Raw genomic sequence first — 18754 nt, forward strand, 5'->3', positions numbered from 1 at the left:
TTCCCCTGCCGTCGCGCCTCACCCTCACCACCAAAGTGATCTAAAATTCGGTTCTGCGCAGTCAAGGTCATTTGCTCAAGAAGTTTGCCGGTTACTATAATAATACTTATTTCGAACACCCGCAATCAACTTGATGGAGAAAGAAAAAAAGCATCTTTATTTAACATTTTAATTTCGTGAAGTTATTATGACCTATGTTCGTGAATCTCAAAATGACTTTAGATTGTTTTGTTAGGTACCTACATTAAAATCATATATCTTCCAGGATTTCAATGAAATGTAAAATCATCAAAATTTGAATCAGATTACAAAAACTTAGTCTCTGTCTAATCTGTCAAGAAAAACAAAATCACAGTACACCACAGTACATGTATGGCGCCAGTACCACACATACCTACATAAAATACGTTTTCAAATTTATATATTTTTCATTTTAATTAGTAACTACAATTTCATTACATCAAGGTACCTAAATATTTTTATTATTTACTGGTACCTAATTACTACCAATCTGATGTTCTTGACCCTTAAGACAACGTACATTCGTTATCATTAATTTGAAAAATAATAAAACTCATCTAATGCCATAATGAAATAATTTGACATCGTTCAAAAGATCATCAATAACATGCTGTAACTTTGTCACAGTGCTGAAACGATCATCGCCATTCAGACACTTATTCAATAGCTTGTCTAAATGAGGCCGTGAAGCATTAACTTGTGAGGGAATAGGGTACAAATACGCTTCTTCACCGGCTAAAACGTAACAGGCTGCCCATATATTATGGTCGCTCAGATGATGTTTACACATATTCTCGATTGAAAACACAAAACCTGGACCGTCTATATCATGTATATAACGCTGATACCAGTGCGGCAGGTCCTTTTTAGGTGATATGTGTTTGTCTAGTATAATGACGTCTTCTAAATCAACAAATGTCACTTCATCTCTTTCGTTTGCCACTATATTGTCGGTTGACCAGTCCATTATGTAGAAACGGAACCTGAAATTCAGAAAAGTTTTTGTTGATTTATTTATTAGTAAATTATTAAGGTTTTCTCGAATGAATTTAAGTTTGAGTTTTTTTTTGTATCGCCTGGTGTCTGAACTCACAACTGACGTGATGTGGAATCGTTACCAGAGCCTACACAAATAACAATAAGTCTACTGATAGGCACCTTGAGCTATGAGGTCTACACCAACCCGGTCGGCGGTGTATCGCGTTCCGACCCGGCAGGCTGGTTCTGGCCCAGCGGGGTATCCCGGAACACCAGCGGCATCGCCCGGGCGGCCTGAAGGGCCACCGTACCGCGGAGACTGACGTCGTTGGTCGTCGACTATCGCCTCGACAACCCGTCGGTCGGGCGTCCTCGGGGTGGCGCCGCGTGTCTGGTTGTAGTGTTGACCGCGGGAACCCCCCTACTCTGACCGGGTTTTGACCCCGGACGGAGATCGGACGCCGGGTGTAAGAGTGCAGGGGAGTCGTTTAGTGGGTGGGCCCTTAATTCCTTGGGCCCGCGGTCTGCTCTCAACACCTGCAGATCGTTGAGTCTCACATACTCCGCGCGTCCCCTAGGCGCGGGGACCTCGTAGAAGGTTCGGCCCTCGGCCCGGAAAAAAAAAAAATGAGGTTTACACCTCATATCTCATGGTGGACGTTGGTTTTGGACACTGTGGATGTCAGATGTATGTCTCAATTCTATATTATAATAGCTGTTCCACCCTGTAAACCAGAATACAAGCTTCCTGGCAAAAATAGAAAGGTGGTTATCCTTAAATGTGTGTAACGATACACCCTATGGGCATTTGTTAATATGCATACTGGTTTTTCTTTCATGTCACTTCAATCAATGTACCAGGGGCACAGCCAAGCCGTTGTCTACTGCAAAAGCAAAGCTGCTTCTCAGAGATAAGAACATTTATAGTTACAAATAAATAAATAATCAACACAGATCTACAATTCAAAATCTTATCAACTTATTTATATTCATCGCTACATAATATAAAACAAATCGCTTTCTCTGTCCCTATATCCCTATGTACAGTACGACCGACGTAACTTGGCGAGTCTGAATATAGCCGCAGGTCAACTTTCGCGCATGTACACTTGTAAAAAAAAGTGTTATTAGCATTCATTTTTTTAAATCAAAATACGAATTAAAATTTCCATATACAGGGACCAAGTACAAATAAAATGAATATCAAAACACTATGAGAGAGAAAGCTATAAAAATAACGTAATAAATTAAAGAGAGGTAATAAAAAAATAATAAATTAAGACAGAAAGCGGTAAAAATAACGTAATTAAATTAATTCGAAAGTAAGCCCAACACTGCCTTCAGTTGCGATCCGCTGTACTGTGCGTTGCGATACACCAGATCGTTAGCAACTCTAAATAAAACTGTCAACATCTTTTAGGCCTTCTTCTTTTTCTTTTTAAAAAAAAATCAAAAATTATGTTTGTCGGCCGTCGATTTAAAACACTATTATGCTTTGGTGGCATCTTTGTTAACGAATAGTATAAATGCCAAGGGACACTCAATACTAAAACAAATTTAAACACAAACAATCTTAAAACTAAACAAAAAACTGAGCACTAAACAAAAACAGTATAATAATAACAAATCAATGAAAACTTTTGTAGCCGCCCGTACTCAAGACAGAGATAGCGACACGAACACGACACTAATGCTAGCGTGTGAGTGAGACACATTACCGCATACCGAGAATTACCGAATTTATACGATGTCAAGAAAAGGGATGTCCAATATGCGTGTTTGAGGATGTTGTTTAATCGATTTTTTTTCAAATTGATTAAAATTTATATAAAAATATATATTTATATTCCATTTTATAGGAGGTTTAAAATATTCACGAACAGTCCCTATTGTAGTAGTTGTTGATAAATAACTGATATTCAACTAAATCATGTCTTTCAACCAAGAAAATAAAGTGTTATTAGTTTTTTTTTTTATTAAAGATGAAGTCTCGTTTACTAACGACAACATTCAATATGTTTGTAAATCTCTTTCATTCATTATCTCATATAAACAAAAATCAATAAATTCCAAACCGATAAAAATCGATTGTGATATTTGATTGAATAAAGGGACGATTGTGTTTACATAGAGTCAATCCCTAGCCTAGACCTCCGCCCCGCGCACGTTGCTCATACCACCATTTGGTTCCTAAAAACGTTTGTGCGCAGCCTTCTGCGCGAAGTTCGGACTCGCCAAGTTACGTCGGTCGTATTGTATGCTTAAATCTTTAAAAGTACGCAACGGATACGCAAGAGGAAGGTTTATATGTACCTAGTCAGGTCATAGGTATTGTCACACAGTAAAAACTTTTCTTTTAGAATGCTGGCCACAAAAAAGTTTATTGAATTCGAATTTCGAATTGTTCATGAAAATAAAAATGTATACTTTTAGAATTTTACTCATTTTTAAATATGGAGTGGACGCTTAAAGAAGACCGTGTTGCAGTTATTGCGTTGCATCGTTGCGGTTAGGCGCCAATTCAAATTTTTAACATACTGAAAAATTTGAATATAACTAAAATATTCGTTTATCGTACCATCAAACGATACAATGAAGACTCTAGTGTAGATGACAGGTCAAAAAGTGGTCGCCCTCGGTCTGTTAGGACTCCAGCAGTGATAAATTCTGTGAAGGCGCGAATTCAAAGAAATCCCAAACGTAAGCAGAAACTGTTGGCCCTTCAGATGGGGTTAAGCAGAACCACGGTGAAAAGGGTGTTAAATGAAGACTTAGGACTTCGGGCATATCGAAGAAAAACAGGACATCGTTTGAATGCTCGTCTAATGGACCGGAGACTGAAGAGATGCCGCGCTTTGTTGAAGCGGTACGCGGGAAAAAAAATATCGGGAAATTCTTTTATCGGATGAAAACATTTTTACCGTAGAAGAGAGCTACAACAAACAAAATGATAAGGTGTACGCACACAGTAGTGAAGAAGCGAGCAACCGTATTCCGCGTGTCCAACGAGGTCATTTTCCATCCTCGCTCATGGTATGGTTGGGAGTTTCTTATTGGGGCTTAACAGAGGTACATTTTTGTGAGAAAGGTGTAAAAACGAATGCAGTTGTGTATCAAAATACAGTCCTGACGAACCTTGTGGAACCTGTTTCTCATACCATGTTCAATAACAGGCACTGGGTATTCCAACAAGATTCGGCGCCAGCTCATAGAGCGAAGAGCACACAAGACTGGCTGGCGGCGCGTGAAATCGACTTCATCCGGCACGAAGACTGGCCCTCCTCCAGTCCAGATTTGAATCCGTTAGATTACAAGATATGGCAACACTTGGAGGAAAAGGCGTGCTCAAAGCCTCATCCCAATTTGGAGTCACTCAAGACATCTTTGATTAAGGCAGCCGCCGATATTGACATGGACCTCGTTCGTGCTGCGATAGATGACTGGCCGCGCAGATTGAAGGCCTGTATTCAAAATCACGGAGGTCATTTTGAATAAACTTTAGTGTCATAAGAATCTATGTTTTGTTAAGTTCATTTTGGTATACGAATGGTTACATAATGAATAAACTTGTTTCAATTATTTTACATTAAACATGTGACAGAATTTATGACCTGACTAGGTATAATAATAATATCTATTAAATAGTGGAGAAATCAATAATAAATTACAGTTTCCGAAGCAAAGCGAGGGCGGGTCGCTAGTTTATGATAAGTTAAAAATTAAATCTTACCTATCGTGTTTAAATGTAAAATCCATAGCAGCATCAAGGATCTTTCTTGCATGCTTTAGTTTCCGATGCCACGCTATGTGTAACAAGTCTGACAGGGGCTCTCCTTCATAACCCACTACTTCCAGCCTACCACAGACTCCTCCATATGCAGGCACAGGCCAACCTTGAGATTTTGATAGTGTCTGAAATTAATATGATTTTATAATGTACGCAATATACCATTGAACAATTTAACATTAATAAAATAAATCACTAAACAAATTAATAAAAATAATATATATTTTTATTGCCGTTGTAAGCAGACAAGTGTACGGCCCACCTGATGATGAGTAGTTACCTTCAGCAATGCCAGGAGCAGAGCCAAGCTACTGCCTACCGTTACAAATTACCATTGCATTACGGCAGCGTGTGTGTATTAGTGAGGATACTTATTTTCTTATTTTTATTATATTCAGATATATTAAATACATCTATATGCAATAGAATGATCAGTACCCACACTAATACACCACAGTGTGTTTTCAGTTTTGAGACAAAAGTGCTAAACACTTTATCAACCAGTTGTGTTTGAGGCTGCAGCACAATTAGGACAAGCTTTACTAACACAGAGACAGTGTTACTACACAGACAAATAAAATCAACAGAAAAATTGATTAGGAGACTATATAGGTGAATTTATAGGCCAACAGGCCATGTAAATAGAAATGCCAAATAGTAAGGCTAGAAGTTAAAATGCATAAATTGTAGTACTAATAGAACTTGGGAAACAGTGCGATACAAATATGTATACCTGAAGATTACACAAACAAAAGAAAACAAAAAATAGATATCTTTGTGATAAATTCATTGCTTTTGAAGCAAGAGTGAGAGGTATACCGGTGAGTATAACGCTAAAAGACCTTCTCTGAATGAACATATGAAGGTGTACTAATAGATTCCTATCAAATTTAGCAAGGCACAGAAAGGAATGCATTGATCATGGTTAGCATACAATTTATACAGGCCCCTATGTACAGCTGTACACCAGGTTTGCTAGTCTTCTAGCATTCTCCAAATTCCTCTCTCAGCAACATCATGTACCCAGCAACCACATGGCAATTCCATCGACTGCTAAGTTATTCATTCCATCAAAATCATTGATATGCCAATAAAAATATTTGAAAGAGTTACTAAGGCTACAAAAAACCTTAAGTGTAATAAAACTACCTGCAATATAATGGGCTCTGGATTGATTTTTAGCATTGTCCAAACATTTAACATTTCTGAATTGTAATTTCCATTCCTTTCTGCTATAGCTGGGTTGACTAAATCATAAATACTGTATGGATATGGGCATAGTATTAGGCCCTTCCTAGGCTCCATTACAGGCGTAGTCAAGTTATATTCGACTAAATTAATAATTTTCTCATCCAAATTGGAAACATTCAGCAAATTCATGGGCTTACAGGTTTTTTTTAAATTCCAATAGCTACATAGTTTACTATCGAAGTCTTTTAATTCCGAACTGTGAGCCAATTTCTTTAAAACGATTCTTCTTTTTGTTTTTGTGTACCCGTAGTAAATGTTTTTAACGTTGAATATACTAGACCATGTATGAGATTCTAATGTTATTTGATTTGAATATAAAGCTGGGCAAACGTTGACGCCGTAGCAAGCAGGGCAGCGGTCTAACTCGGTTAAATACATGACTCTAGGTGTTTTAAAATCACCGAATAATAAAAGAGAGATGTAAAAAGAAATAACAAAAACAATTGTCATGAATCCTATCCGTTTCCAGAATCTACGACGTAAAAGCATTCTTGAATATATTTTATCGTTCATGTTTCTGTTGTTATATCTGTTTGATACAATAGTGAAAACATCACAAATTACAAAAATAAATTAATTTAGAAAAATAGGTCACACCAACAGTGCTTGTAAACAATATTAAAATTTAGGAATAAAAATAATAATCTATGGTAGAACTATTTTTTTTTTGGTACAATTTTTCCTTGTTAGGAAAGGCAAGGGGATCTAAGCCCATACAGCCTTGTCTGCTTTATATCTATGGTAGAACTAGTAGTTTTGTTTTATTTTATTTATGGACGTTTTGCCGGGAACGCGATGAGTGAAATTGTGTGATTTGGTTTATTTTGTCTATTTAGTGTTTCTTCAAGTTTAAATGTGTAATGTCGGTGGTTTATTAACTGTTTAATATCTGTGAAAGTGCACAAATGTGGGAAAATGAAACAAAGCCACTGGACGTAACATCTCAGGATCCTCCACTGAAAAAATCTTAGAAAATGACCACCATTTTACTGAGATTACAGGTATTTCATCCCATATTATCTCATCTTATTTCATTAAATTTTATCCCAGTTGATTTATGTCTAAAATTAATCATCTTAATTTCATTTCACTCTATATTATCATTTTTCATAAAATAAGAATATAAATTAAAATAAGACATGACTTAAAGGTCTTAGTAACCAGGTCATAAAATATCTATAAAAAAAAACGGTGTAGATTTCCCATGGAGTTAATAAGGTGAATGAAGTTAGCCCCTCAACAAATTTTTTTTTTCCTATTTTATACTTATTTTCTATTAATTGGTTTGTTCATCATTTGTTCATGATTGTTCATTGTTAATAATTGTTTGTTCTGCATTTATTTATTTAAAAAAAATATTTAAAAATATACCTACAAGTTAGCCCCTCTAATGCAATTTTTTATATTTTTTCATCCTTAATGACTCGTAAATATTCATTTTCGATTGTTCTTATATAAAACACTTTTGTTCTCTTTCGAAATTACTCGTTTTTTGTTTAATTTACTATTTTTATTAGTTGAATAAATGTATGCAAAATATGTGTACTGCGCATGCGTCAACTATAATGCCTAAACTTTCTACGCGGTTTTAATCGTGAAAAAAAAAAACAAATATAAATCCTGAAGGAGCAATTAATTGGTATACAGTTTAATTAAAAAAATTAAAAAATAATTAAATGAAATAATGTGCATTGGCGTTAAGTTAGACCAAATACATTTTTTCCATCATTATCGTTATGAAGGTATAAAAAAGATAGGGAGTTCACATAGGTAATATAAACGAATAAGTAAATATGTTCATTATTTATCTTTCAAGAGATAATGTAGGTATACATTATAATAACTTTTTTACACAGTCGAAATTATATTCCTAACATTAGTAAAATAACATTTTAATACGATAGGTAAGAGGATGAAAAAAATGTATTTGGTCTAACTTTACGCGAATGCACATTATTTCATTTATTTATTTTTTAATTTTTTTAATTAAACTGTATACCAATTAATTGATCCTTCAGGATTTATAATTGTTTTTTTTTCACGATTAAAACCGCGTAGAAAGTTGAGGCATTATAGTTGACGCATGCGCAGTACACATATTTTGCATACATTTATTCAACTAATACAAATAGTTAATTAAACAAAAAATGAGTAATTTCGAAAGAGAACAAAAGTGTTTTATATAAGAACAATCGAAAATGAATATTTACGAGTCATTAAGGATGAAAAAATATTAAAAATTGCATTAGAGGGGCTAACTTGTAGGTATATTTTTAAATTTTTTTTTTAAGTAAATAAATGCAGAACAAACAATTATTAACAGTGAACAATCAAGAACAAATGATGAACAAACGAATTAATAGAAAATAAGTAGAAAACAGGAAAGAAAAATTTTTTTGAGGGGCTAACTTCAGTCACCTGAGTTAATAAGTACCTACAACTTTATACTTATACTTATTAACTCCATGAGATTTCCAGCCGGAAAGGCAAAGGTGTCACACCACACAGCCTAATCTTTTATATATTATATAAATAAAAAGTATATAATTATATATTTTTTAATTCATATGAAAAATGATAATATGAAGTGAAATTACATGAAGTTGAGTAATAAGAAACATGACATGAAATTAAATGAGATGATATGGGATGAGATATAATCTCTTTGAGACTTTTTGGAGGATCCCAAGAAGTTACATCCAGCGACTTTGTTTTATTGTCCCACATTTGTGCACTTTCACAGAGCTTGTAAGCATATTTCATTTTTGTTATAAATTGTTTTCATCGTATTTTTGATGGTTCTTTTTTCCTCCTGTATAGAACACGAGGGCCTAGTCCTATGCTGAAAATCCTATTTTCCTACTACACTTTTTAACTTTTTATAAGATGTGTTTGGTAGGGCATTACAGAAAAAAAATTAATATCCTGCTAAAAGAGCAGGCTTAGTTCGAAGAATAGTTTATGTATACAACATTGCGTGTGATGTATCCGTGTGTGTTAAACATATGATGTGATGTCTTATTTACGACGTGACACCCTCGCCTTTCCAGTATTGGCAAATAGAATTACTTTATGCTGCAAAATGTCAAATGTCAGATTTGACTTGTCGAATCATGGAATGAGAGTATTAAAAATAATGAAAACAAGAGTTTGCTGTTATTTTTTGTAGCAGTACGAAAAATTGTAAGCAAGCAAAACGATATTCAAACATAATTCGATGACGAGTAAACGGATTCTCTTAAATTAACCAAATCGTTGTGTTAACTTTAGTGTTGTAAACGAATTGTTAACATTGTTTACATATGAACTGATCAGATACTATTAAAAATGGGTTTCGTTAGTTATTTTATGGACAACTACACCGCTAGCTTGTATGATATGATCGGTAAGTACTTGAGATATAATTTCTAATGCAATTTTAATATATACTTTGAATAATAGTTGGAGAAAGTAACCCTAAAATGTCCATCAAAAATAAGCATGAAAACTGTTAGACGGGTAAATTTGAGGCGATTGGATTCTGGAGGCGAGGGGCTATTTAAAAAAACTCTGCTTCATGGTTAATATATATTACAAACACTTTGTACACTATTAAACCATTGCAATATTTTATTTTTATAAAACCCTAAGATGTTGTACAGTCCATGTCTAGATGAGAAGTTCCAGTCATGACTGAAGAGAAGACCATCTGTTTTAAACATTTAAATAAACATTCCAATATTAAAAAACTATTACTTCACATGTGTCAAGTGTTGCCGGCCATTACTTACACATACAAACTCAAAGATACAAAAACAAAGATATTGTATAGATATGTATGGAAAATATATAACAATGATTTTTTTATATTTCATACTATAAGTTATTGTGCTATGTGGATAAAGATCTTGAATAAGTTATAAATAAATTGTTATCAAGGCCAAATCATAAATGATATATTCTAATAGGATTTATTTGATAAAAACAAATACTTTTTAAAGTTAAAAACCACTCATTAAAATACGAATAAATGAAAATCAAATTTAACATGACAAGTAAACATTAATCAAATATTGAATTAAAGTAAAGTTTATGGAAGTATAAATAAAATGCTGTATTAAGCTACAAAGTATTGGCTCATTAAAAATGTTTATAGCGGTTAAACTGTTATCGTGTAGCGGAACCAAATAGTTTAAATACTTTGGAAATAATACTACAATCAGTAACAATCTTATTTAAGAACAAAGAATGTAATCTTGAAGGTTTATTTTACTTATAAATACATATGTTACGGTAAAAGTAGATATTGCAGCAAAAGTACACATTTTCGTGTACATGCGTATATAACTGTGCAAGTGCACGCGGCGATTTTTATCGCACGACTGGCTAGGGTCGCCATGCGGTGTGCGGGGTTCGCGGGATATAATAAAATGCACGTCTTAGTTGCACAACGCTATATTTCTGACTGGCTTACTACTAACTTACACACTACACGGTAAATGTGCACATTTGCCTCCTCGTTTGAGTAAAGAGCACGATACGATTCCAAAGGTACGATTTCAAAGAAGGGAAATGTACATTGAATTCACAATGACCATGTCGTTTTGGTAAATGTGAGCGTGGCATACAAAATACGAAATCGCAAGTGCTGGTACTGTGCACACCACTATAACCTTTTTTTATTTCGGGCCGGGGATCGAACCTCCTACGAGGTTCCCGCGCCTAGGAGCCGCGCGGGGTATGTGGGACTTGACGATCTGCAAGGTGTTTGGAGCAGACCGCGGGCCCAAGGACTCTTACACCCGACGTCCGATCTCTGTCCGGGGTCAAAACGCGGTCAGAGTAGGGGGGTTCCCGCAGTCAAGACTACAACCAGACAGGCGGCGCCACGCCGAAGACGCCCGACCGACGGGTCGTCGAGGCGATAGTCGACGACCAACGACGCCGGTCTCCGCGGTACGGCGGCCCTACCAGCCCGCCCGGGCGATGCCGCTCGTGTTCCGGGATACCCCGCTGGGCCAGAACCAGCCTGCCGAGTCGGAACGCGATACACTGCCGACCGGGTTGCTCTTCCACAGTATGTTCGGCGACGACAGCGGACGACAATGCGGACCGCATCGCAGTCCGCAGCCGCCGACGCGTCGTCCCGTCCAGCCAGGGTGCCAGCGCGCTAAAGTGACGGAAGCATGCGGCGCAGCCTCAACCCCCTTAGGTCGCCCCGTGACCATCACCGGGAGGAGACTACCTCCTCATAGGGGCCGGAGCTGGATAAACGCCCTTCTCCGACCCCCAGCTCGGCGGCGGCGGCACGGCGCTGAGAGGGAAGAAGAGCTCTCCCTCTCCCGTTCCGCCGCCTCCTTCTGCGAGATGGTGGACTCGCAGAAGTTGAGCATCGCCTCCCAGGACTCATCGCTGCCGAGCATCGTAGCCACGACGGTAGGAAGCGACAAGTCCGGTCCTATCTTTGCAACGAGGACGCGGCGCTGCTCCGCAAAAGCGGGGCAGTACGCTAGCGTGTGCTCCGCCATGTCCTCGTTGCAGCCACTGCAGGCGTGGCTCCCTTCGGGCGACGAGGTGCGGGTAGCTGCCGAAACAGCCGTGTCCAGTGAGCACTTGCGTCACCCGGAAGGTGAGACGTCCTCGGTCGCGATTCACCCATTCCGACAAAAAGAATTGATATTATTTTTAGGGCTCACACGTTTATAATATTGCAATGAAATAATTAGGAAAATTTATATACAATATCCATAAAACCACATCCCTTTGCAGATCCCAGAGATAAAAAAAAAAGATCTTAAAAAATTTACATTTTTGTGTTATTAATGCAATGCATCAATGTTTTTTAACTTAAATTGGCATATCGATACGAGACGATCATTATACAGACCACCTGCCCCGTAATTCCGATGTCGAACCGGAATAATTGCGAGGGGTAGAAACCGGCTTATCCGATAAACTGTAAAACATCTTGTAGCAATGTACACATTTTTAAAGTTGCAAGCAAGTTGCATTAATCAACTGTGAAGCCGTGAATGTATTAGAATTTAGCTAGCCCTATTTGTAGAAAAGGGTTAAGGTTGATGTTCCACTGAACGAGTATCATTGCATGTTCAATAACATTATAAGAATAATAAGTGATGTCCCGTCCGGGCGTAGTTGGAATACCCAATCCAAAAGTACATGAAGTCAGCGTCGGAACGGTATTTCGATAAGGTTATCTGTCATGATATTCGCCTTATCGTTGCCACCGCTGACTACTCCCCGAATCCTGATTACGTAGGAGCCAGTCACAGTCGACGCCCTAGACACGTCCTTACGGATCCCTCAGATCCAATATCCTTTGCCTAAGACACCTTCAGCTCTAACACTAGGACCAGGCTTAGGGACCTCGATAACCGTACTCGTCGAACTCGATAAAGAGGTCGACGTGCAACCTAACCCATGCATCAGCCCACTGAGCAAATCCCACCCCTCTTGGTTGAGCACTGCTCGCCCACCTGTCCTGGTGAAACTGGAAAGATCTCCGGACCACCAGTAATCCTACAATCTTAAAAAAAATGTGGAATAGCCCTTAGGCTATCAGCGAATAGGAAGGAAAATAAACATATACCTATGGCCGATGGATATTGTTACCTAATGAATCTAGAGTGCTTAGTCGGTATAACTCTGCGTACTGCGTCGTGTGCGTGGAGTAGATGTCTTTTGTAGATGTCTATGGGCTCCAGTAACCACTTAACACCGAGTGGGCTGTGAGCTCGTCCACACATCTAAGCAATAAATAAATAAAAACGTGTGAATCGCAGTTAAAAAAAATATACTTGTTTGTCAATGGATTTAAAAGAAGCAAACACTAATATTGGAATCATTATGAAGATCTTCATAATCGCATTAGTATATGCAGAGGATCAATGGAATCCATCTAATATGAGGTCTGACACAGTTAAAAGAACATACCGTAAACAAGCACGATAAAATAGAGGAATCTTTAAAACCAAAACTTCCTGATGGTATTGTAGAGAAGAAATTCAAAGCAAAAAATTAACAAGATACAGTTTGAGCCAAACAAATCTATTATCAAATTATCAAATCTATTATATTTCAAGATATAGGATAGAAAACTTTTATTACTGGTGGTAGGGCGTCTGTGAGTCCGCGCGGGTAGGTGCCGCCATCTGTTGTACTGTAAAAAAAACACGAACTTAGACCTCATGTCTCAAGGCGGGTGGCGGCATCTACACGGTTCATGTTTATGGTTTCCAGCGACTATTTTACGATGGGCCGTGAGCTCGTCCTACTATCTAGGCGAATAAATAAAAAAAGCTATAATCGCATTTGCTTTCGTCTTTCGCGCAGTATGGATTCGCTGCGATATCGATTATCAACATCACAAACACAATTATCGAAGTGGTAAAGTTACAAAAATATCGCTTAAAACAAATAGCCTTTTACTTCTCTTTTTTTTCCCCTACCTATGCTGATAGCCTTGAGAGGTTATTTCAGCTTCATCCTAACATGTAGGTGAGCTCACGGGACTCAAACCGGAGTGTTGCTAACACTGGCCCTAGCAAGAGCAGTGCTTCGCAGAATCTACCACCGGATCGGAAACGCGACCCACTGAGAAGATCCGGCGAGAAACTCAGTGGGAAATTTTACCCCTCGATAGGTTATTGGTGTATCGAATACTGTACAGTTCTCGTGGTCGAACAATTAATACGTGCCTTCTAAAGTTATGGATTAAGGCCACTTCTTCTGTGTACAATGTCACTTTTTAAGTCATTATCTATACTAATATATTAATCTATAGTGGTTATTACGGATGTTCCGTTATAACTACTGAACCATGCATCCGATTGACTTGAAACTTGGTATCCATGTAGAAAGTACATGTACTTAATGGATAGGCTAATATCTATGTGAGTGTTGGACTCCCTAAGAATAATGACAATATATAATAATGTTAATTTTAAATGCCCAGCGAAGCGAGCGAGTACGGCTAGTTATACATAAATAGCTTGTTGTATACAATGAAATGTGAATGAATTCGTATAATATGATTTTTTTTAGCCTTTATATCGTAATGGGTAAAGTAACAAAAATAAACTGTCTACATAATAATATCGTGCGAATCGAAACAAAAAAGTCATGAATTACAAACTCGATCCTCGAAGTTCATTAACATTTTATTGCTGGTAATAATATGTTGCCGGCAGGTGTTGTCTGTAATAAACACTAGGCGATGTTACAATTTTTTTTCATGGCAACATATCCATCGATCTGTCTTTGTATGAGGTTCATGGCCTTTTAGGGACCACTGTAGGAATGGAAGTAAAAAAATAAAACGCCTCGTCAATATTTTAAATATATTTTTTTTACGTATCTGTACCTAATGCCTGATGAAAATCACACAAACACATCCCCGAACACGCACACACATGAACAGACGCTCTTACGAACTGTCTAATCTAACCCATAGTATAGCCAACCATAGATACAGCCATTCAGTTTCTCGTTGGATCTTCTCAGTGGGTCGCGGTTTCGATCCGGTGGTAGACTCAGCGCAGCACTGGGCCAGTGTTAGCAAATTCTCTCAGGTCGAGTACCCTTCGTGCTCTTACATAATATGGAGAGAGAGTGGTTGTGTGGAGGAGGCACAAACCTTTTTTACGTGTCTGTTACTTCCAGCCATTTCTACTCCTTTTATATATTCCTACAGCCATTCCTAGTTAATCTTTTTCCTTTTTCGCTTCTTACAAAACATTCTCATAAACTCTTTATTAATTATGTGTTGTATAACGTCTATATTGCCATAGATTAAGGCTATGTAGAGGAACACCTTACACTATGGGGGTAACATAATAATACAACAATTCAATAAACAAGAAAAGCGTTCACAAGAAAATTAATAAAATTAGAATGTCATCCATATAGTCGAAATCAACTATAAATGCATTATAAATTATTATGGATGACAAAGAAACCACTTTGATATAATATTTAAAAATTTAAAACGTACATGGGAAGTATCAACTTACAAAACACATAAAAGATAATAAAACTATCAAAATCAGTTGACTTATAGTTATAAATTCTGAAGTGACACATAAAAAACATTCGAAATAAAAAACATTCGAAATGAGAATCTTTATCTTTTTTTAAGTCGGCTGAAAACACTACGCTTAAGGTTGAACATACGAAATTAGACTGACGGATGTATGGAGAGGGTTTTTTTTTTGTTTCGCAACCACGTTTCGCTTCACGTGTCATATGATTCACGGCAGCCATCCAGCCCTAGGTCTCGCTTGGATGTGTTTTAAAATGTCAAGCGTTTACTGGTCATTATAGAGAGTCTTTAAAGGTTTATTTTAATTAAGAAACTTCGTTAAAAGATAAAAAATTTAAACAGTAGACGACGGCATTTGCGTTATGGCCTTTAGACATGAACATCGGATAGAGCATCGCCAATTTTGGTTTTTTTTATTCGCCATTTGCCTCGAGGAGCTATTCTTCATTGTGGGCGAGCTCTCTGAGCCCAGCTTGAGAGATTTTGCCAACATCTGCCCTAGCAAGAGCAGTGCGTCGTGGATTCTACGGAATCGGAATCGCGACCCACTGAGAAGAACCGGCGTGAAAATCCACTGCGTTTCCCATTGTGTCTATGGGATCATCAAGCTTTCAGGGTACACGTTGACGTTGTGCTCATTCCAGTCGAATAACGTAGCAACAGCCATCTCCGAAAACGCATTGTGAATGAGAGAGGTTCTGGTTAGTAGGACCAAAGTCTCCAGTGCCGCATGGTTTGATGCTGAAAGGAGATTTTTTATGTATTCCTTAGATCAACCTAAGACCCAAGACATCAACTTAAATGCCGCCACCCACCTTGAGACATGAGTTCTAAGTCCCAGTTTTACGGTACAACGGCTGCCGCACTCTTCAAAACCAAGAAGCATTACTGCTTCGCGGTGGAAATGGTGGCGGTATTTACCACTGCTAACTCACAAGACCCCCTTACCACCTCTAACGGGATTGTCTCAAAAAATTCCTCTGATCAATGCCCACGCACGGGAATGCTTCGAACCGTACGCTATTGTGTTTCTTTCCTTGACTAATTCTTGTCTTAAATAAAAAGTTATTGGCTTAACAGGACCCGAATAAAAATCTTAGGTGCCGTTTCGTTTTCGTCCTTTGAAGCTGTTATTCGAATTTATATCTCCCTAAATATGTGATCATAAATAAAAGTATTATTACATTAAAACATTTAATTGAAAATACGAAACCGTTACACGTATTACGAATGTGTGTGTCATATTGTAGATTGAAGTTTTATCTTTGTTGAACTTTAAACCGGAACTTAAAGAGAGACACGGAGAGACAGAGCACACGACTCCGAGATACATAGATGTGATATGTAATTGTTTTTAATACAGTATACAGATTAACTTAAAAAAAATATATAAATCTAATATATAAAATTCGCGTGTCACGGTGTGCGTGATTGAACTCCTCCGAAACGGCTCGACCCGATTTTCGTGAATCTTAGCGTGCATATCGGCCAGGGTGGTGAATCGGACAACATCTATTTTTCATCCCCCTAAATGTTAAGGGTGGTTATAATGAGGTATTATGTGGTTGAATGAGGTTTTTTTTTCTAACCTAGAATTTCCCTAGAAATCTTATTTAAGGCAACACAATGTTTGCCGGGTCAGCTAGTATATATATATAGAAATGAGGTTTCTATGGTATGTTTTAGGGGACAAATAACTATCTACAATTTGAATTGAAGATTTAAAAAATTAAATTATTAATTAAAATATTTTATTAAAAGAACAATATGCTGTATTTTAAACGCATCCAAACAACACTTGTTTTATTTAATTACGAATAGTTAGAAAAATCGATTTCCGATTTTATTTTCTTGACATATTTTTCCTACCTATTCGCTGATAGCCTAAGACTAGGCTAGGCCTAAGGGTAGGTGGGCTCACGGGCTCAACTTGAGAGAATTTGCTAATACTAGCCTTAGCAAAAGCTTCGCAGAATCTATCACCAGATCAGAATCGCGACCCACTCAGAAGGTCCGGCGAGAAACTCAGTGGGCTGTGTCTATGGGATGGCATATATAAATACGTGACACCTCAATGCCTATGGTGGCTAAGTATCACCACACTATGGCTATCACTCATGCGACCCGTTTTGAAGGGTGGGGTAGTCCTTATACAGTTCAATTTTATCTTCGGTCTCGGATCTCAACGTAGGCGGCATCAATCAAAATATCAAATCATATGCTTTTATCACTGAACCGGTATAAAACTACTGGCACGAAACTAATTAAGTAAGTAACTCCGATGTTCGCAAAAAACAATTTCACGGTTAATATTTTTTTAAGGGATTTTATGACCTGGTAACTAAGACCTTTAAGTCATGTCTTATTTTAATTTATATTCTTATTTTTATGAAAAATTATAATATGGAGTGAAACGAAATGAAGATGTATAATTTGAGACATTATTCAACCGGGATGAAATTAAATGAGATGAGATGATATGGGATGAAATATAATCTCAGTAAAATGGTGAACCATTTACTGAGATTTTTTCAAGTTACCAGAAGTTACGTCCAGCGGCTTTGTTTCATTTTCCCACATTTGTTCACTTATACAGATATTAAACAGTTAATAAATCACCGTTATTACACATTTAAACCTGAAGAAACACTAAATAGACAAAATTAAAAAAAACACACAACTTCACTCCTCGCGTCCCCGCCAAAAAGTCTATTTCACGGTTGATCATAACATCGTACCATACATAGATTATGTATGCTCTAAAATAAGGGTAATTAAAAAAAATCCAAAAAGTTTACATTATAAACCTGTCTACATATATGGTTTAATGTATGTATTTTCTTATTTTAATCTAACATGCTACATTTTTAGTCTCGGAAAGATTATTAATGTGATTTTTTTTCTGACGAAATACTTAATGACGACCAATTAACTTAAAGAAAATGCAAACGCATAATAAAATTAGTGAAAAATTCCAAATTGAGTGGAAATTTTTAAAAAAATAATAAAAATGTATTGAATTAATTATAATTTATTATTATTATACAATCATGTAAATACATTTATATAATTATATAAAGATATTTTGTAAAGCATTATTATTATTAATATTTGTATTTAATGAATTTATTATTAGCAAAAAGTCAAATCAAAATAATTTAACATAAATCAACTCACACAGTAGAACAGATCTTTCAATGCGCTTGAAGGAGGCACAATTCCCAAGATACTGGCTACGTTGCCTCGTTGGACAGCCAGACTCACTCTCTGTGCAAAGTACCAGCCAGCCTTAGCATCATGTGTAATCTCCTTCAAGCGTTTGGAGATTTCTGTTAAAAAATTATTTGCTTCAGGGCCCCAAGGACCCGTCGTCTCAACCTAAAATATATTAATTTTAATTATCATTATAGAAAATAATAAGATAATAAAAATGTATTGTAACGGACTTTAATAAAATATAAAAGGATGTTCCTGATTCTACTCTGTTAAAAAGTGAGTAGAACTGCTTTGCCATGTCCTTCGTATACTGCTGTAACATATTTTCTTTTCTTCTAAAATTATATAGTATGAATAACATAAAGGAGATTCTCTCTATACCTAATAATCGAGTATTGTCCGTACGCCAACAGAATGCGTTCGATGGAACACCAAATATATCGTAAAATTACATTCATCTC

At 36.8% G+C, this 18754-nt stretch overlaps 2 protein-coding genes across 2 annotated transcripts in view; one reads left to right on the top strand and one right to left on the bottom strand.

Annotated features, from left to right (window-relative positions):
• Positions 1-130: 130 nt before the first annotated feature.
• Positions 131-6711, bottom strand: LOC149500647 (divergent protein kinase domain 2A). Its single transcript, XM_089736154.1, has 3 exons — positions 5936-6711; positions 4730-4911; positions 131-1004 (listed from the first exon to the last, which is right to left on the bottom strand). The coding sequence occupies exons 1-3, from the start codon at positions 6548-6550 to the stop codon at positions 575-577; spliced, it is 1227 nt and encodes a 408-aa protein (XP_089592280.1). The 5' UTR covers positions 6551-6711; the 3' UTR covers positions 131-574.
• Positions 6712-9131: 2420 nt separating this feature from the next.
• Positions 9132-18754, top strand: part of LOC149500648 (DGAT1/2-independent enzyme synthesizing storage lipids) — a 37848-nt gene continuing 28225 nt past the window's right edge. Inside the window, exon 1 of the mRNA XM_089735894.1 lies at positions 9132-9422. Within this exon, the coding sequence (XP_089592020.1) occupies positions 9365-9422 (58 nt within the window). The 5' untranslated portion in view covers positions 9132-9364. The remainder of the gene's footprint in view (positions 9423-18754) is intronic.

The sequence above is a fragment of the Bombyx mandarina genome, chromosome 20, assembly GCF_030267445.1.
Source record: "Bombyx mandarina strain Sakado chromosome 20, ASM3026744v2".
In the NCBI taxonomy this organism is placed as follows: domain Eukaryota; kingdom Metazoa; phylum Arthropoda; class Insecta; order Lepidoptera; family Bombycidae; genus Bombyx; species Bombyx mandarina.